This window comes from Schistocerca serialis, chromosome 7 (assembly GCF_023864345.2).
Source record: "Schistocerca serialis cubense isolate TAMUIC-IGC-003099 chromosome 7, iqSchSeri2.2, whole genome shotgun sequence".
Taxonomy (NCBI): Eukaryota; Metazoa; Arthropoda; class Insecta; order Orthoptera; family Acrididae; genus Schistocerca; species Schistocerca serialis.
In genome coordinates this window covers 517,286,665-517,303,529 of record NC_064644.1, presented here as the reverse complement: position 1 = coordinate 517,303,529, position 16,865 = coordinate 517,286,665, and the positions used below count along the sequence as shown (strand labels likewise).

The 16,865-nt window shown below is 41.7% G+C and overlaps 1 protein-coding gene across 1 annotated transcript in view; it reads right to left on the bottom strand.

The window, feature by feature from the left end:
- Positions 1 to 15,596, bottom strand: part of LOC126413192 (myogenesis-regulating glycosidase-like) — a 41,989-nt gene extending 26,393 nt beyond the window's left edge. The window contains exon 1 of the mRNA XM_050083088.1: positions 15,473 to 15,596. Within this exon, the coding sequence (XP_049939045.1) occupies positions 15,473 to 15,596 (124 nt within the window). The remainder of the gene's footprint in view (positions 1 to 15,472) is intronic.
- Positions 15,597 to 16,865: the final 1,269 nt, after the last annotated feature.

Here is a 16,865-nt window from a genome sequence, read left to right as displayed (position 1 = left end):
CATCCTGATCGAACAGTAGGGGTTTCCAGCCCGGTAGTGTACGATCCTTACAGTACATACAGAATTAGTGGATATGTAAATATTATAGAGGCAAAATATATACTTCCCGACTGTCTCACGCGACAGAATAGGAATATGAAAATAAAATGCCTTTAAGATGTTTAAAACAAATTAACGTAAATCGTCTCCACCAGACCTTTGCTTTCACAGCTAAAAACGAGAAAGAGGACATAATAATCAAGAAAACTGTGACTTTTAGCAAAATATTTTCAACATTAACTAAATAATTAATGACCGTAATCAGGGATTAACTTCACGCAGTAGCAACACACTCGATATGCGGACTGACATCCCCTCAAGAAAGAGAAAGTCAAGCAAATCAGTTAAACCCACAAACACAGTAAAAGGATTCGACAACTGACAACTTTGGAGTTAATCAAATAATAAATTTCTGGACAAGTGGACCGAAATCGCCGTAAGTCTTGAATCCACTCCTAAAAACTGGAAGAAAGCCTCGATGCACCCACTGCACAAATTAAAATATCACTGACAGTAGCGGTCAGCAACTGCCAACGGTCGCGACCCGTAAATGATTCACCAACACCTGCGTAATTAAACATACGACATTTACTACTGCACACCAAGATGAATGTCGGTCTGTCTCTTTAACTTTTGCATTAGTGTGTTTTCTACCGTATTGTATTCTCCTTGATTAGACACTGTCCTCCTGAATCTTTTTACTCACAATCCTAGCCATCATCGCTATTCACATTGACCTCCTCAGCAATGTAGTTCGGTGGTCACCCTGTATTCGATGTTCTGAAGCAGAAAAAAGGAAAAAACGAAGTCTCAGTACACTACTTAAGTGCAATAACAAAGTAATGTACTATTTACAGTGTTGGGTCTGTTCAACTTCTGCTATTAAGTTGCACTACAATCTTACTTTCAAATTGTGTCTGTCTCACAGGACACACAGCACGACAGACACGGTGCTTTCCGTAGTGGCTGACAAATAAAAGAAACTCTCACTTTCTACATTAATATGATCATGGTGCTCCCTGGAAATCGGCATTCTTTTCATCACACATCCTTTTGCATGGGAATCTATTTTCCTCATTTCCTCTGATTTATCAGCATCGACACTTGGTATAACCAAAAACTGTAAGACTTTCTGCAAGACATAACGCTGCATGAAAGGTTTCCATATCGCCCAGTACACTTCTAGAGCACAACACTTAAAGACGACCCACCTCGCTCTCTTCAGCACGGATTACTTCCAAATATTACTTAACAGTATTAAAAACATAAGAATCACAACCACTTATAATTTAACCAGGAAAGATTTACCCAAAGACGACACTCACTTAATATTAGAGGGAATCTGATTGGCTACTCCATAGACGTGGAGGTAATTAAACACACAAGAAATCACACACATGATACTGAAATACAACACGGAGATTCCACGATCTATGTCAATCATACATTTATTCTACAATATGAACGCTTCCATATTTGATACATGGGTCAGTTCTCTGCATTGCTTGGATCAGAGAGATCCTAATTCCACAACATTCTGAGCAACCATCCTAAGTATACGAAATGGTGGATTAAGGATGGAAACAAACACAACTTTGGTGCAAAATTTTAAAATGGTTATTATTTATTTCAGAAACCGGTTTTCGACAGTTACGCCATCGTCATGTACACATCTAAGTATGTGGTGCAGTGAAATTTTCTTGGCTACAACATTTTAAACTGCAACATCTACAGAGTTTCTCCAATCCAAAGATAAAAAAATGTGGTTAGATTTAGAAATAAAACAATTGGGATTGTTTCAGCGTAAATGCGATGTAAGATTATTTAATTAAGGTAAAGTATGTAACACCTTAACTAGTGGACTATATACAGATTATAGTATTTCTTCACAGAGAAAAATATATTGAACAATAAAGTTTGGTGACATGTTCCAAAGGTGTGGCTCAAAAAAATAATCTTTTCTGTAGTAGGTATTAAATTACAAACAGATAAGATGTACTAGTGACACTGAGCTAGTAAGTGAAGCAGCTGTGATAGTACAAAGCAAAACTCTTTTAACAATACGAGAGAAATTATAGTGACTGAAAATGGTGTATGTGAGTAAGAGGGGTAATTTATAACATGTCGTGGATGCGACTGTGAGTAGTGCCTGCACTTAGAAGTGGCGAGTAAGGAAACTGCGTCAGTCATTCAGTACTAAGCCTGTGCTGGTCGACATACGTTTATTAATTTCCATTATTTCAAGATAATTCATATTCCTTCCATACGAATGCGATGTAATACTTCATGTTTCACTTCGTAGCTATGGCCTTCCTTAAGAAGGTGGTCTCCTCTTCTAAGTTTCCGATTTCTACAGTTTTCCTTCAAGTGGGTGCAAACTGCACTGCCAGACTGAGATATATAGAATTTGCCACAGATACAAGTGATTTTACGTATTCCACTGTTTTCCATAGCTGATGTGCTCTCTTTACCACTGGTCAAAAAGTGTCCAACAGTGTTGTGCACATAAAATGATGTTTTTAGATTCCTGGAATTAAGTATTCTAGTTACATCTAGTCACACTTTTCCTAAGTGTGGAACTGAGCACCATTTATTGCGTTCTTGAGATGGTGGGTCGAGACCAGTGTAAAGAAGAGAGTACACCTGTTGTTTCTGATTTCTGTGCATTATATAATAGGCCAGGGAAGTAGGGTAACCATTGTCTGACGCTGTTTGTTTGACTGTATTTAATTCCATCTGAAAGTTGTCTTCACTCAAGGGGCGGACATTAGGCGATGTATCATTGAATGAAATGCAGCACGTTTATGGGTCACTGGATGTTGAGAATTAGCAAGTATTACAATATCTATGGTGCTAGACCTCCTACAGATCTTGAAAGTATGAATATAGTCAATGATGTCTATGGCCAAATCTATATAATTTATGCAGTTAGCCCCAAACTCCGTTGTGAATTTTATACTGTTGTGTTTAGAATTTAGTTGCTTGAAAAATTTCTGAAGATGTCTAGTAATACCTGTCCATAAGCACAACACATCCTCAACACCCCTGAGCCAGTATGCAACCTCGGGAGAGAGTGGATTAATTTCCAAAAATTGTTTTTCAAAATTGTCAATGAAGATTTCTTCAAGTACTGGACTGAGGGGCCATCCCATGGCTTGATCATCGAAGTGTTTGCATATGTTGCCATTGAAATGGAAATAGCTTTGTGTTAGGCAAGGTTGTGTAGCTAACCTTATGTCATGTGTGACGACTGGGCTAACGCCTGATTTGTCCAGTAAGTCTGTGGAACCGTTTAGCCACTCTCGAACAGGTACATTAGTGAATAAGTTGTTAACTTCAAAAGAAACAACCTTGGCACTAGGGAGAATTTCACGTCTTTTAATTTGTTCTCTAAGTCAGCTGGTTTAATAATATCATGTCTGGTTCTAAATTTGGTTTTGATTTTGATCAGGTGATTTAAGTCTCACGCAAATCTGAAACATGTACCTGAGAATGAAGACACAACAGAGAAGATATTATCTCTATGGAGTTTCGAGCAGACATAATGTCTTGGTACTACAGAATTCATGTTGGTGAGAAAGTAGGCATCAGAGTCTAATATTACACGATTACGCAGTTTAATAACTCTTTTAGTTTTATTGTCATAGGATTGCCTGAGATCTTTCTGTAGCTGTTGGAAGTAGGCGGAGTTCAGGAAATCTTGCGCTTTCTTAACATAATCCCTTCATGTTCGTGAAGACAACAGCATTACCTTCCTCTGATCGGATTGCTATAACATTATTGTCATTCATTTTCTAATTGAAATTGTTTAATATTTGTTGTTCTTTAGCTGATGGGGAACTACAAACGAGATAAGATGTCTCAAGTTCGTGAGCTACGAAGTATTCTGTGGAGATATGATCACGTAATGATGCACATTCTGAGTCTATTTTTTAATTTCCAGTTGTTTTTCGGAAACATTTGTGGTGGAGCATACCTGAAGCCTTTTCGCAGTACAGTGAGTGATTATTTTTAAGTCCGAAACATTTGTTAAACGATCTGAAAACTTTAATTTTTGAATTGCTTTTGAAAGTCATCATCCACCGACTAGTTTACTAAATTTGGGCTTTTGTTTTTCGACAGGGCATGCCAGACGTCATTAACTTCTTACTACACAGCACTGTCTAATACATCGAAATTTGTATGTGCGTTAGTTTTAGGTGTGTTCTCAAGTGACCTCGAATTGTGTACCAGCATATCATTTCTTCTTTAATCCATGTTTTTTGTGCAACTTCTAATAACACTTGTAATAGTGGCAAATTCTGCTTGAAGGAACACCACAGAAATTGGAGACGTAGAAAAGGAAGTTCTTCTTTTGCAGACCATCTGCTTAAAGAAGTCCATCGTTACCAGGTGAAATATGAAGTATTTCGTCACATATATAGGGGAAGGATGATGAACTACATCGAAATAATGGAAACTAATAAACGTATGTCGATCAGCGCAAACTTAGTACTCAATGACCGACATTGTTCCCTTGCTCGCCACTTGTAACTGCAGACATTAATCATAGTCACATCCACGCCATTTTATAAATTACCCCTCTTACATATACCATTTTCCGTTAGTATAATTTCTCTTGTGTTCAAAATTTTTGCTTTGTATAATCTCAGCTGCTTCACTTACCTGCTCAGTCCCAATATTATATCTCATCTTTTTGTAATTTACGGCCTGTTGAAGACAAGTTAATTTTGTTCTGACACACCTTTGGAAAATGTCACCTGAGGTTATTGTTCAGATTATTTTCTTCTGTGAAGAAGTGTTATGATCTGTATGTAGTCGACTAGTTACGGTATTACATATTTTATCTTAGTTAATGATCTTACTTTGCATTCCTAAATCTAAGATTAACATTTTTCATATCTGGAAATGGAGAAACTCTGCAGATGCACTAGTTTAAATTCTTTTATCCAACAAAATTTCAATGCAGGATGTACTTATCTTTGTACGAGGTGATAGCGGAAGGGTCGAAAACAAGTTTCTGAAATAAATAATAAATACTGGTGATTTATACGCTGGTTTTGTGTATACTTTCATTCATAATGTATAAAATATTCTACCAAGAACCTACGGAACGCTGAGACAGTGAAATTGCAGATGATGAATAATGCTGTTTCTTTAACAGTCAGTGTATTTTTAATAAAAACTGTTGTCCAATTCGTATATCGTTTTCTCCTTTTATTATTTTTTCTGTCACTCTGTGGATATTTTTAATTTCAAATTGGTTGTTGTCCTCGTTTTTTTCCAGTTTTCCTTGGTAGCAGTTTGACCACTTCCCGGCTTATAACAGGAGGTGACTTATTTTTCAAAACGAAAAGGGAATTAATTCTGTAGATTCATGAGGTAACTCGTTCATAATATTCTGGAAGTGCTTCATGAAGTGCTGTTTCTTTAACAGTCAGTGTACTTGTAATAAAACCTGTTGTCCAATTCGCAGTTCATTTTGTCCTAGTCTTCTTTTTTTCTGCGTCTCTGTGGATATTTTTAATCGCATATTCGCTGTTGTCCTTGTTTAGTCCAGCTCTACTGGGTGGAAAGTCGACCACTTCCCATCTTCTATCACAAGGTGACTGATTTTTCAGAACTAAAAGGGAATTAATCCTTCAGGTTCATGAGGTAGCTCGTTCATAATATTCTGAAAGTGATTTAGGAAAGCATCCCAGATCGTGCGCTGTTTAATGCAATAAGTCCGTCATAATTTACCTAGCCTCTACACGACTCTTTTATAACTTACGTAACTCTTTTATGACTCTATCAGAATAGTTGGAAGCCGGTTGGTAATGTGAGACATAAACCAGATTAAATTTCCATCGTTGTAAGTGCCACTTGCCAGCGTCTGGTGCGGAATTGCGGATCTCTGTCAACATTTTCTGCATGCCCTTTCTCACGCAGGAAGTGACTGTGGAAGGCGCTCACTACTTGTGAGGGCGGTAGCGTTTCACAACGAAATGCCTGTAAAAACTTCGATGCTACCTTAATGGCTATGGATGCATATGAGAAGCCTTTCAGTCGGGGAACAGATGGTACATATTACGGAGGCGAACTTTCATTTCGGTATGGAATTATGGGAAGCAAAGCAGATAGATTACCGAAAGTGGCAGGTCCTGCAGGCTGGCTGGACTTTACCTATATGCCTTTCCATGCTGCTTCAATATAGGGTTTCCCTAAGTTTAGTAAACATTTATTTGCGTGGCAACATGCATTACTAAGCAACATGTACTACATCAGTTTGTTTATGCGTTCCTCTGGAGCACAGAGAACGCAGTGCGGATCTCCAAGGTTCCTAAATAAAATTGGTCTATCACAACTTCTCCGTGGTTCCTCCACTTGGTCTTCACGGGTTACCACACAATATTTTTGTCCTGTTCTTGGGAAATAATTACAAATGTGGTGCTTATACAGCTTTCAAAAGAGACATTTGTAGCTACATTAAACGGAAATCGTTTTCTGTCGGATCAATTGGACTAAACCAATGGGATACCAAGACACTGCTTCCGCTGCCACATTTTGCGAACCTGGTAGATAGATGATTCTAAATGTAAATTGCTGAAGGTAGGACGACCATGAGTCTTAACGTGCGTGGATTATGTTAGCCATCATCAAAAACTGATTTGCTTTATGACCGCTAGTGGCCTTTCTTTTCTAGTCTCAATACAAAGTACCTGAACTTAAGGAAACCCCATTATTACAGAAAGTGACTCTAGCTTCATTATCGCTTATTCTTTTCGGATTTGCTCAGTACACAGCTCGCAAATGCTGTGGAAAGTGGAACCGCTACTCCCTCTTCGCTCCACTCTTGCAACAAATTCACGTCAATCCCAGCCCTTCAGTCGTCCAATAAGAAATATAATTCTCTTCTCAAGTCTGGATGTACCACTATCTGCGCCACAATCAATGCTTCTTTATTTCTCAAACTCAGGTGGAGCTTCCTCGTTGTAGTCCCAGGTTGCTCATTTACCTGCTGAACTACAAAGACAGGGTGAAGTGACAAATTTACTAACACAAAAAATAAGGTCAAATTTCGGTTATTAATTGATACAGGAAAATATGGATCACAGATTTTCTGGATCAGGCTGTATTTTTCGGTAGAGATCAAATGTTCCAGGAAGTTCAAATCCTTCTCACAGAATTCTGACTTGGAAAGATGTACAGTGACGCCCATGTGTTCGAAAGCATGCTACAAGGTATCCAAGGTCTCATTACGTATCACCCACGACTGTTCGACGGGGTTCAACATATCGTCTACATGCAGGGTAGCGCCTTTTTTCGAGTCTTCTGGGATTACGTTGCTTTATTCCCATATGAATGCTGAGGACGACACGTTCAAGCTGAAGGGAAGCTGCAGGAATTGGCAGCACCTGCTGAAACGTCCCCTTAGAACAATTATATAAGACTGTGTTTAAACTGACACACAACATTTTTAGCGCAACGGAATCTGACTTTCAATAATCCCTACAAAAGAATGGCCCTGACTACCATTAACCTATACCTTTCACAAATCACTTACCTCACAAAAATCTTCGTTACTCGAACTACTGCAATTCTGCGAGTGCCACTACTGCCAGCTAAATAAAACATTCAAACTACGGAAGGCACTGACTACTGATAGACATAGTTAGCAAATGAAAGATTTTAATAGAGAACAAACAATGTATTTACCTTAATAGTCATAATATATATAGCAGTTCATGACATCCAGTCTTACAAATTTCGAAACTCCGCCATTTCTCTCCCCACATCCACCACTGCTGGCGGCTCACCTCCAACTGCGCAACGCTACGTGCTGTTCACATCCAGCTGCCCAACACTACAATGCCAGACAACAATGCAAACTAGCCACAGACTGCACACAGCACAGCCAGTGATTTTCATACAGAGCGCTACGTAACGTTGCCAATAAGAAAACATAAACAGCCTACTTACACTGCGAAAGCAGAGAAAGGCTGCGTACTTGCCGTTTGAGGAATGAAGTTCGACCTGCCAATAACTAATGTTACTGGCCTGCCAGTAACTGATGATAACATCCTGACTCCTTGTAATTTTTGCAGTAACTCGTCTAACGATTCAGGGCGGGCAGTTTCCATTTATGATATTAAGCCATATCTTGTCTAGCACCAGAAGACTGATTCATTCTTCTCTGAAAAACAGAGGAGAAAAATGGTTCAAATGGCTCTGAGCACTATGGGACTCAACTGCTGAGGTCATTAGTCCCCTAGAACTTAGAACTAGTTAAACCTAACTAACCTAAGGACATCACAAACATCCATGCCCGAGGCAGGATTCGAACCTGCGACCGTAGCGGTCTTGCGGTTCCAGACAGCAGCGCCTTTAACCGCACGGCCACTTCGGCCGGCACAGAGGAGAAAATAGTTGTAGAACTGACCGTGGCTTCAATGATCCCTTAGTCTATTAAGGCTCACGATCTCTTTCCTTCGATATGTCCATGGTATGCGTAAGGTCTTGCAATAAATTCTTTGTATAATTCAGCCTGGAAATCGTACACAAAATCACGGCCCCGTATAGCACAGTGATTAGCTCATTGGACTCGAATTCGAGAGGACGACGGGTCAAAAACTGCGTCTGGCCATCCTGTTTCAGGTTTTCCATGATTTCCCTAAATCGCTTAAGACAAATGCCGGGATGGTTCCTTAGAAAGGGCGCTACGGCTTACCTTCCCCATCCTTCCCTAATATGAACTTGTGGTCCGTCACTAAAGACCTCCTTGTGGACGGTATGTTAAACACCAACCACCACACCATCTCGTACACAAAATCCCTCATCGTGCCATCCCTTTTCAGAAGACATATTTGTATCATTCCAGAGTCTAACACAGTTTCTTTCTTTCTTTTACAGCCAGGACGTGGCTTAAATTTCTGCACTTTACGTCATCCAGGTTTTTCTTCTCTGATACCAAGGAGTGCGAGATTGATTCAGCCACATTGCAATCTACACAAACTTCTCATTCTAGCTGTGTGCCGGAGTAGATTAGCAGTCCTAGAGACACTCCTCAGGCTATTGCTGTTTAGACACTCATCGAAACCAAAATTAATTTTTGACCATCCGCGCGCAACGACATTGACTTTTCTCGCAGATCAATGACATTCTTGCACTGATCCAGGAAATCCACACCTAGTAATCCTTGTATTGCGAGTACAGGTGTCATGAGAAAGTTTACGCTCAATACATGAGATTGACACGAAAACTAAAACTGCCTCTGAGTTTTAGTGTCTACGCTTTTCCCTGATACTTCTCCAGTTACCTTAATTTAACGGAACGGTAATAACAGCTAAGCATTATTTTCCTGACTCCTAAGACATAACCTTTCTCTCATCACAGTGGTGTGGCATGTTAGGTCTATAATACATTGGCATATTACAGCTTCAGTATTTACATTTATAAGAGGATACATAGCAGTATTTCCTTCAAGGAATTGTTCGAGTACAAAGTAGTCATTTCTCTCACAGACAGCTCGATATTAGCCTCGGGACTTCCCACCTCTTTTGCTAGTCACTGTTATATTCGTTCTCCCCTGAATTATGTTCGTTACTGCGTGGATCTCGACCATAAATTTCCGACACACGCGGGGGTGCATCCTCATTCAAAGAATGAGAGTCCTCTCTAGAGTGCCTACAATCACTGTCACTCCAACATGAGGTAGTATCCATTATGACTGCAGGTCCATCCTCACCTAAGTTGTGTTGGTTATGTGGACAGCACCGTTTCTGACGATCCCTTTCATAATTATATCCTCATTGTGGAGGTAGCTGCCCTCATTTGGTCCCCACGTCCAGCCAAGTTCCTGGAGGAACTTGGGAGTATATGTTGATCCACAATGATAATCTCCCAGTGCAAGTTAATTGGCATTTTCGGTACGCATATAAATATAAACTCTGGCAGATCATGTGGAGTATCCCAGTATTGGCTCCTTTTGACCATGGATCTAAAGAATAAGATGGGATGAAGGTAGTCAGGCTCATAATAATATGACATTATTTACACTCCTGGAAATGGAAAAAAGAACAAATTGACACCGGTGTGTCAGACCCACCATACATGCTCCGGACACTGCGAGAGGTCTGTACAAGCAATGATCACACGCACGGCACAGCGGACACACCAGGAACCGCGGTGTTGGCCGTCGAATGGCGCTAGCTGCGCAGCATTTGTGCACCGCCGCCGTCAGTCTCAGCCAGTTTGCCGTGGCATACGGAGCTCCATCGCAGTCTTTAACACTGGTAGCATGCCGCGACAGCGTGGACGTGAACCGTATGTGCAGTTGACGGACTTTGAGCGAGGGCGTATAGTGGGCATGCGGGAGGCCGGGTGGACGTACCGCCGAATTGCTCAACACGTGGGGCGTGAGGTCTCCACAGTACATCGATGTTGTCGCCAGTGGTCGGCGGAAGGTGCACGTGCCCGTCGACCTGGGACCGGACCGCAGCGACGCACGGATGCACGCCAAGACCGTAGGATCCTACGCAGTGCCGTAGGGGACCACACCGCCACTTCCCAGCAAATTAGGGACACTGTTGCTCCTGGGGTATCGGCGAGGACCATTCGCAACCGTCTCCATGAAGCAGGGCTACGGTCCCGCACACCGTTATGCCGTCTTCCGCTCACGCCCCAACATCGTGCAGCCCGCCTCCAGTGGTGCCGCGACAGGCGTGAATGGAGGGACGAATGGAGACGTGTCGTCTACAGGAGAGTCGCTTCTGCCTTGGTGCCAATGATGGTCGTATGCGTGTTTGGCGCCGTGCAGGTGAGCGCCACAATCAGGACTGCATACGACCGAGGCACACAGGGCCAACACCCGGCATCATGGTGTGGGGAGCGATCTCCTACACTGGCCGTAGACCACTGGTGATCGTCGAGGGGACACTGAATAGTGCATGGTACATCCAAACCGTCATCGAACCCATCGTTCTACCATTCCTAGACCGGCAAGGGAACTTGTTCCAACAGGACAATGCACGTCCGCATGTATCCCGTGCCACCCAACGTGCTCTAGAAGGTGTAAGTCAACTACCCTGGCCAGCAAGATCTCCGGATCTGTCCCCCATTGAGCATGTTTGGGACTGGATGAAGCGGTCTGCACGTCCAGCACGAACGCTGGTCCAACTGAGGCGCCAGGTGGAAATGGCATGGCAAGCCGTTCCACAGGACTACATCCAGCATCTCTACGATCGTCTCCATGGGAGAATAGCAGCCTGCATTGCTGCGAAAGGTGGATATATACTGTACTAGTGCCGACATTGTGCATGCTCTGTTGCCTGTGTCTATGTGCCTGTGGTTCTGTCAGTGTGATCATGTGATGTATCTGACCCCAGGAATGTGTCAATAAAGTTTCCCCTTCCTGGGACAATGAATTCACAGTGTTCTTATTTCAATTTCCAGGAGTGTATATTCTAAGTTTGGTCTGTTCTTATGTTCCTCTGGGCCAAAACGCGGTGAAAGTGTGCCTGCTGAACTTTTCATAGGAAGTAGAATTATGCGTGATGAATACGATTTTTGCATCTGCCTCGACAAGGCTTTAAAGAAACTGAATTTCTTTTGTAAATAAAAGCATGCGTTTCGCCTTTTTCATTTTAAGCCGTCATCACTGGGACCTAGACTGTTACAGTTTTGTTTTGATATGTGTTATTTGTTGATTTTAAAACATTTCAAGTATAGTTTTTATGTAAACAAGTGCCGGTCGGTGTGGCCGAGCGGTTCTAGGCCCTTCAGTCTGCAACCGCGCGAGTGCTACGGTCGCAGGTTGGAATCTTGCCTCGGGCATGGGTGTGTGTGATGTCCTTAGGTTAGTTAAGTTTAAGTAGTTCTAAGTTCTAGGGCACTGATGACCTCAGATGTTAAGTCCCATAGTACTCAGAGCCATTTGAACCATTTGTAAACAAGTGATTACTTACAGTTCTTCACATTTTTGGTTTACATTTGTTTTTCTGTTCATCTGGTAACATGCTGGAGGTCGCAGTACAGCTCTATTTACGAAACATAAACATTATTTATGTTATGAACTCTTTTGTTCTGACTTTTCATCTTCCTTTCCCTTATTAAATGTTTTTTAATCCAATCTTTGATCATGATATGAATTCTTTAAACGATGACCGGTTTCAGTCCGTAATGACCATCCTCAGTTCTTTTTTACATCATGCCTTAAAATGTCCCTAATTGTTGCAATGGTCTATCAGTCTTCTCTGACTAATCATAGATATTTATTTGAAAACTCTGATTTGAAGACGTAACTACTGTGAGTTCTTTATGTCTCTCTTCCTTTTTGATTCGTTTACGTAGATGTTGTGAACATAATGAAGTATATGCTGAAAACTAACGTCTATTCATTTATATTATCTGTGTGTGTGTGTGTGTGTGTGTGTGTGTGTGTGTGTGTGTGTTTGTGTCACAGAGAGATAGAGAGACTAGAAATGTATGGATTTTTTTGTGGGGTGGGGGCGTATTTGGTTATTTAGTGCGATATGTAGAATGTTGAGTATGTATGTAATAGCTGTCAGAGAATGGTGAAAGTTTTGGTGTTCAGTGATTTGAGTTTTGGTTTAAATGTTTTGTGGAGAGCTTCATGGACAAGCGGAAAGGGGTTGGGTGGTATTATTATTATTATTATATTATACACCGCTGTTGTCGTGTTACTCTATTATTTTATCTATTAGTGTAAACAATGAGTTATTTGGTACGTGTACTTGCTCATTCAGCAGTTTTAATTTTTGCTTTGGTTTCCTGTAGGTGCTAATTTGCTTGCAGGGTTAGGAGGTATTTTGTACTGTTGATCCTATTTATTTTCATGTCTTATTTTATAGCGGTTGGTTTGTAATTGCTTTCTCTTAAATATTCGGCAAATGTGGAGCGGGTTGTCCCATACTTCCAAGCTCTCATGCGTTCTTTGTATCTCACATCAAATGTTCTGCCTGTTTGTCCTATGTATCTGCCATCGCAAGTGTTACACTGTTGTTCATATATACCTGCTTTCCGGGACATGTCCCTGGTGTTTGTCAGTTTTATTTACAAAACAATTATTTCTGTGCTTGCTGCGGAGGATGGCCAGGTAAATAAATTTCTTAAGTTGAATTTCAGTCGCCGCCCCCACGGCATCAATACCACATGTTCAAACCGTTCAATCGAAGCACTTGAATGCTGTTCGAAATGGGGTTCTGGAGAAACCCTTGTATAGATACAAAATGGCGCCTGGTATCATCATTGCTCTCTTCGTCTGTGTGTCACCCAATGTCACAAACCGTGTGTGGTAAAGAAAGCCGCATGGTACGCAGCGTGTCCTCTAGCTCCTGTAATTTTTCATATTCCGTCGTCCGCCTTTTGTTACAGCAGTATTTACGATCCAGGACCGGGACAGTATGCAAACCTGATTCAGTGTAGGCCTGCATCCCTTCGCCATCACTTGGCCATTGCAGACGGTTGTGCTGATTTACTTCTGCTTGGTTCTGAGAGAACCTCAGAAGCTGCTGAACATCCTTGCTGCCACAACAATGGGCTGTATGCGGTCAGATTCAACCTCTTTACGCAAAGACAATGTTCGGTAGTTGCCATAAGGACCTTCTTCTCTCGGTCACCTTATAAATTTCATCCCACCGTTTTTGCAGGAATGCCTCTTGCTGTGAAGTTTACTGACATACGTTTACCACGGCTTTCTTTCGATATGCACATATTTCGCCGACTGTTTCTTAGTTTAATGTCCCATCAACAGTAGCTCCATCAGGTTGGTCTCTAAGACTGTCACACTGCTGTCTACTGTTCTCGTATGTTGCTTTGATTTTTGCTCACTTCCTCTGCGTCATTCGTAACTTCCACTTTCCATTGGTGTACTACCCGTACTTGGGTTCCGACTTCGCCAGTTACCTGTCGAAGCGTCTCCGAGGCGGTCAGATTTTCCGAAATTAGCGAATCTATCTCTCTGCACCTCAAAGTGTTTTTCGATTTTATTATCGCGTTCCCGCCATAGTTCCTGGAATTCCTGCTTCCGTTCCTAGAGTCCCTTGCTCCCTTTGTGATTCTGTTTCTCGAAATAGTTCGGTAAATTGCTAATATCAAGAGATTGAGGGACTGATGTTCTTTCTTGTACGATACCTTGGATAGATTACGTCGCCACACCCTCATGTCTGGAACCTAGGGGTGAAGTCGTTTCCTACGCTAGTGAACCTATTTACTCCTGCCTCATTTCGTTCGCTTAATTATTTGCGTTTCTTTGTAGTAAATTAACCTCTCCCGAATAATACATGGCGATCCTGCCATCTAGACTCTAGAAACCAATTCCTATATCGCTTGTCTTATTCCAAATTGATCGAATCCTCGACATTCACTACGTGGTCAAGCTCCAAGCTCATGCCTTCTGCGCAGTAACTGGCCAAATTTTACTAATAATGAGAAACAATATCTCTCGCTCCCACTACACTAATCAAGTGCAACAAAGGTTCAAGTATCTCACAGGCATGACAGTGACTTCAAATTATAAGTCTGTACGTTTGAAACTGAAATGTGAACACACGAAATCTCCGAAAGTACAAGCAAAACATCTAATAATTCATTTTTCAAAAAGCAGACCCATGCAGCTTGACTAAGCCGATCAAGCGTCATTTGCGTCGGCACCACGATAGAAGAATATGCAAGGCCTTTCTCTGTAAACCATTGCGAAAGATGGAGTAAGATCACTGTAAACCTATTTCTCTGTTCACCTGCGTGGCAAACAAGGCGATCCATCTAGGATTCGTGGTTTAGCAATTAATGCCCTCCTGTCTTCCCTCAAGGGATTCATTCTGAGGAAGATAAAGTGGAGAGTGAGAAGCAGGAGTGGAATCAATGCAATGACGTCTCTTTTGTTGCCTTGCTTATTTCTGTCAAGGCTGTCTGTCCTTAGTTTTCTTTCACTCATGCTAAGGGGATTGATTAAATCGATCAATAACGTCGTCGTTGATCAATACCTCTAAATAAATGCGTCCTTTCTGTAGCTAATACTCAGTTATTCAATTTTCGTTCTGCCGTAATCGAAACAAAGAAATGAGACCAATCAAGAAATGCAAATTGTGTTGCTGTGTATCCCTTTCTCCTCTCAGTTCAGTTGTGCGCTCAGAAACAGAATTTCTGATAAAGGTTGATTACTGTAAAGAAGAGAACGGGAAGCAGCCACTAACGCTATTTATTTACACAAATAGCGCCATTCCTGGTTTCAGAGGGACAGGTTTGTATTCAGAGAGTACGGTGGTGTGTTGTTAACTTCACTACTGGAGGAGGCCCGACAGGATACTGTTGTTTCAGAGACCAGCACCAATGACGGATTTTATTTTGTCCTGGGAAAGCGCTGCTAAGGAGTTAGCGAGGTTGACAGCAGAGAGGAGCCATCACAGGAGCTCCTCTGAAGGCGAAAACTCACCCCTGTGGATCAGTATCAGGATGCGTCCGGTGGTCTCGTCGTAGCGGGTGTTGAGGCCGGTCGCAGCTGTGTCTGGCGCCACCAGCAAAACACCCAGCAGTAGCAGCGTCGGGGTCGCCCACATTGCTGCAGCAGACAAGCGCGGAAAAATTAGCTTACAGCTGAAGGCTACGTGTAGTTACGGGCACATAACAGCTTGTACTAAATATGCCCCACACACTTGTCATTCAGTGATGGAGCACGTGAGGATACACGGCACTACTTCCACGATAAATGTGCTGAGCGACATGAATTAAGGCGTTTCGTTTACTCGCAAAATAAATTCTTCTCTAATGTTAGGTTGTTGTTGTGGTGGTCTTCAGTCCAGAGACTGGTTTGATGCAGCTCTCCATGCTACTCTATCCTGTGCAAGGTTCTTCATCTCCCAGCACCTACTGCAACCTACATCCTTCTGAATCTGTTTAGTGTATTCATCACTTGGTCTCCCTTTACAATTTTTGCCCTCCACGCTGCCCTCCAATACTAAATTGGTAATCCCTTGATGCCTCAGAATATGTCCTACCAAGCGATCCCTTTGTGCCACAAATTCCTCTTCTCCCCAGTTCTATTCAATACCTCCTCATTAGTTATGTGATCTACCCATCTAATCTTCAGCATTCTTCTGTAGCACCACATTTCGAAAACTTCTATTCTCTTATTGTCCAAACTATTTATCATCCATGGTTCACTTCCATACATGGCTACACTCCATACAAATACTTTCAGTAACGACTTCCTGACACTTAAATCTATATTCGATATTAACAAATTTCTCTTCTTCAGAAACGCTTTCCTTCCCATTGCCAGTCTACATTTTATATCCTCTCTACTTCGACCATGATCAGTTATTTTGCTCCCCAAATATCAAAACTCCTTTACTACTTTAAGTGCCTCATTTCCTAATCTAATTTCCTCAGCATCACCCGACTTAATTCGACTACATTCCATTATCCTCCTTTTGCTTTTATTGATGTTCATCTTATATCCTCCTTTCAAGACACTGTCCATTCCGTTCAACTGCTCTTCCAAGTCCTTTGCTGTCTCTAACAGAATTACAATGTCATCGGCGAACCTTAAAGGTTTTATTTCTTCTCCATGGATTTTAATACCTACTCCGAATTTTTCTTTTGTTTCCTTTACTGCTTGCTCAATATACAGATTGAATAACATCGGGGAGAGGCTACAACACAGTCTCACTCCATTACTAACCACTGTTTTCCTTCCATGCCCCTGGATTCTTATAACGGCCATCTGGTATCTGTACAAATTGTAAATAGCCTTTCGCTCCCGGTATTTTACCCCTGCCACCTTCAGAATTTGAAAGAGAGTATTCCAGTCAACATTGTCAAAAGCT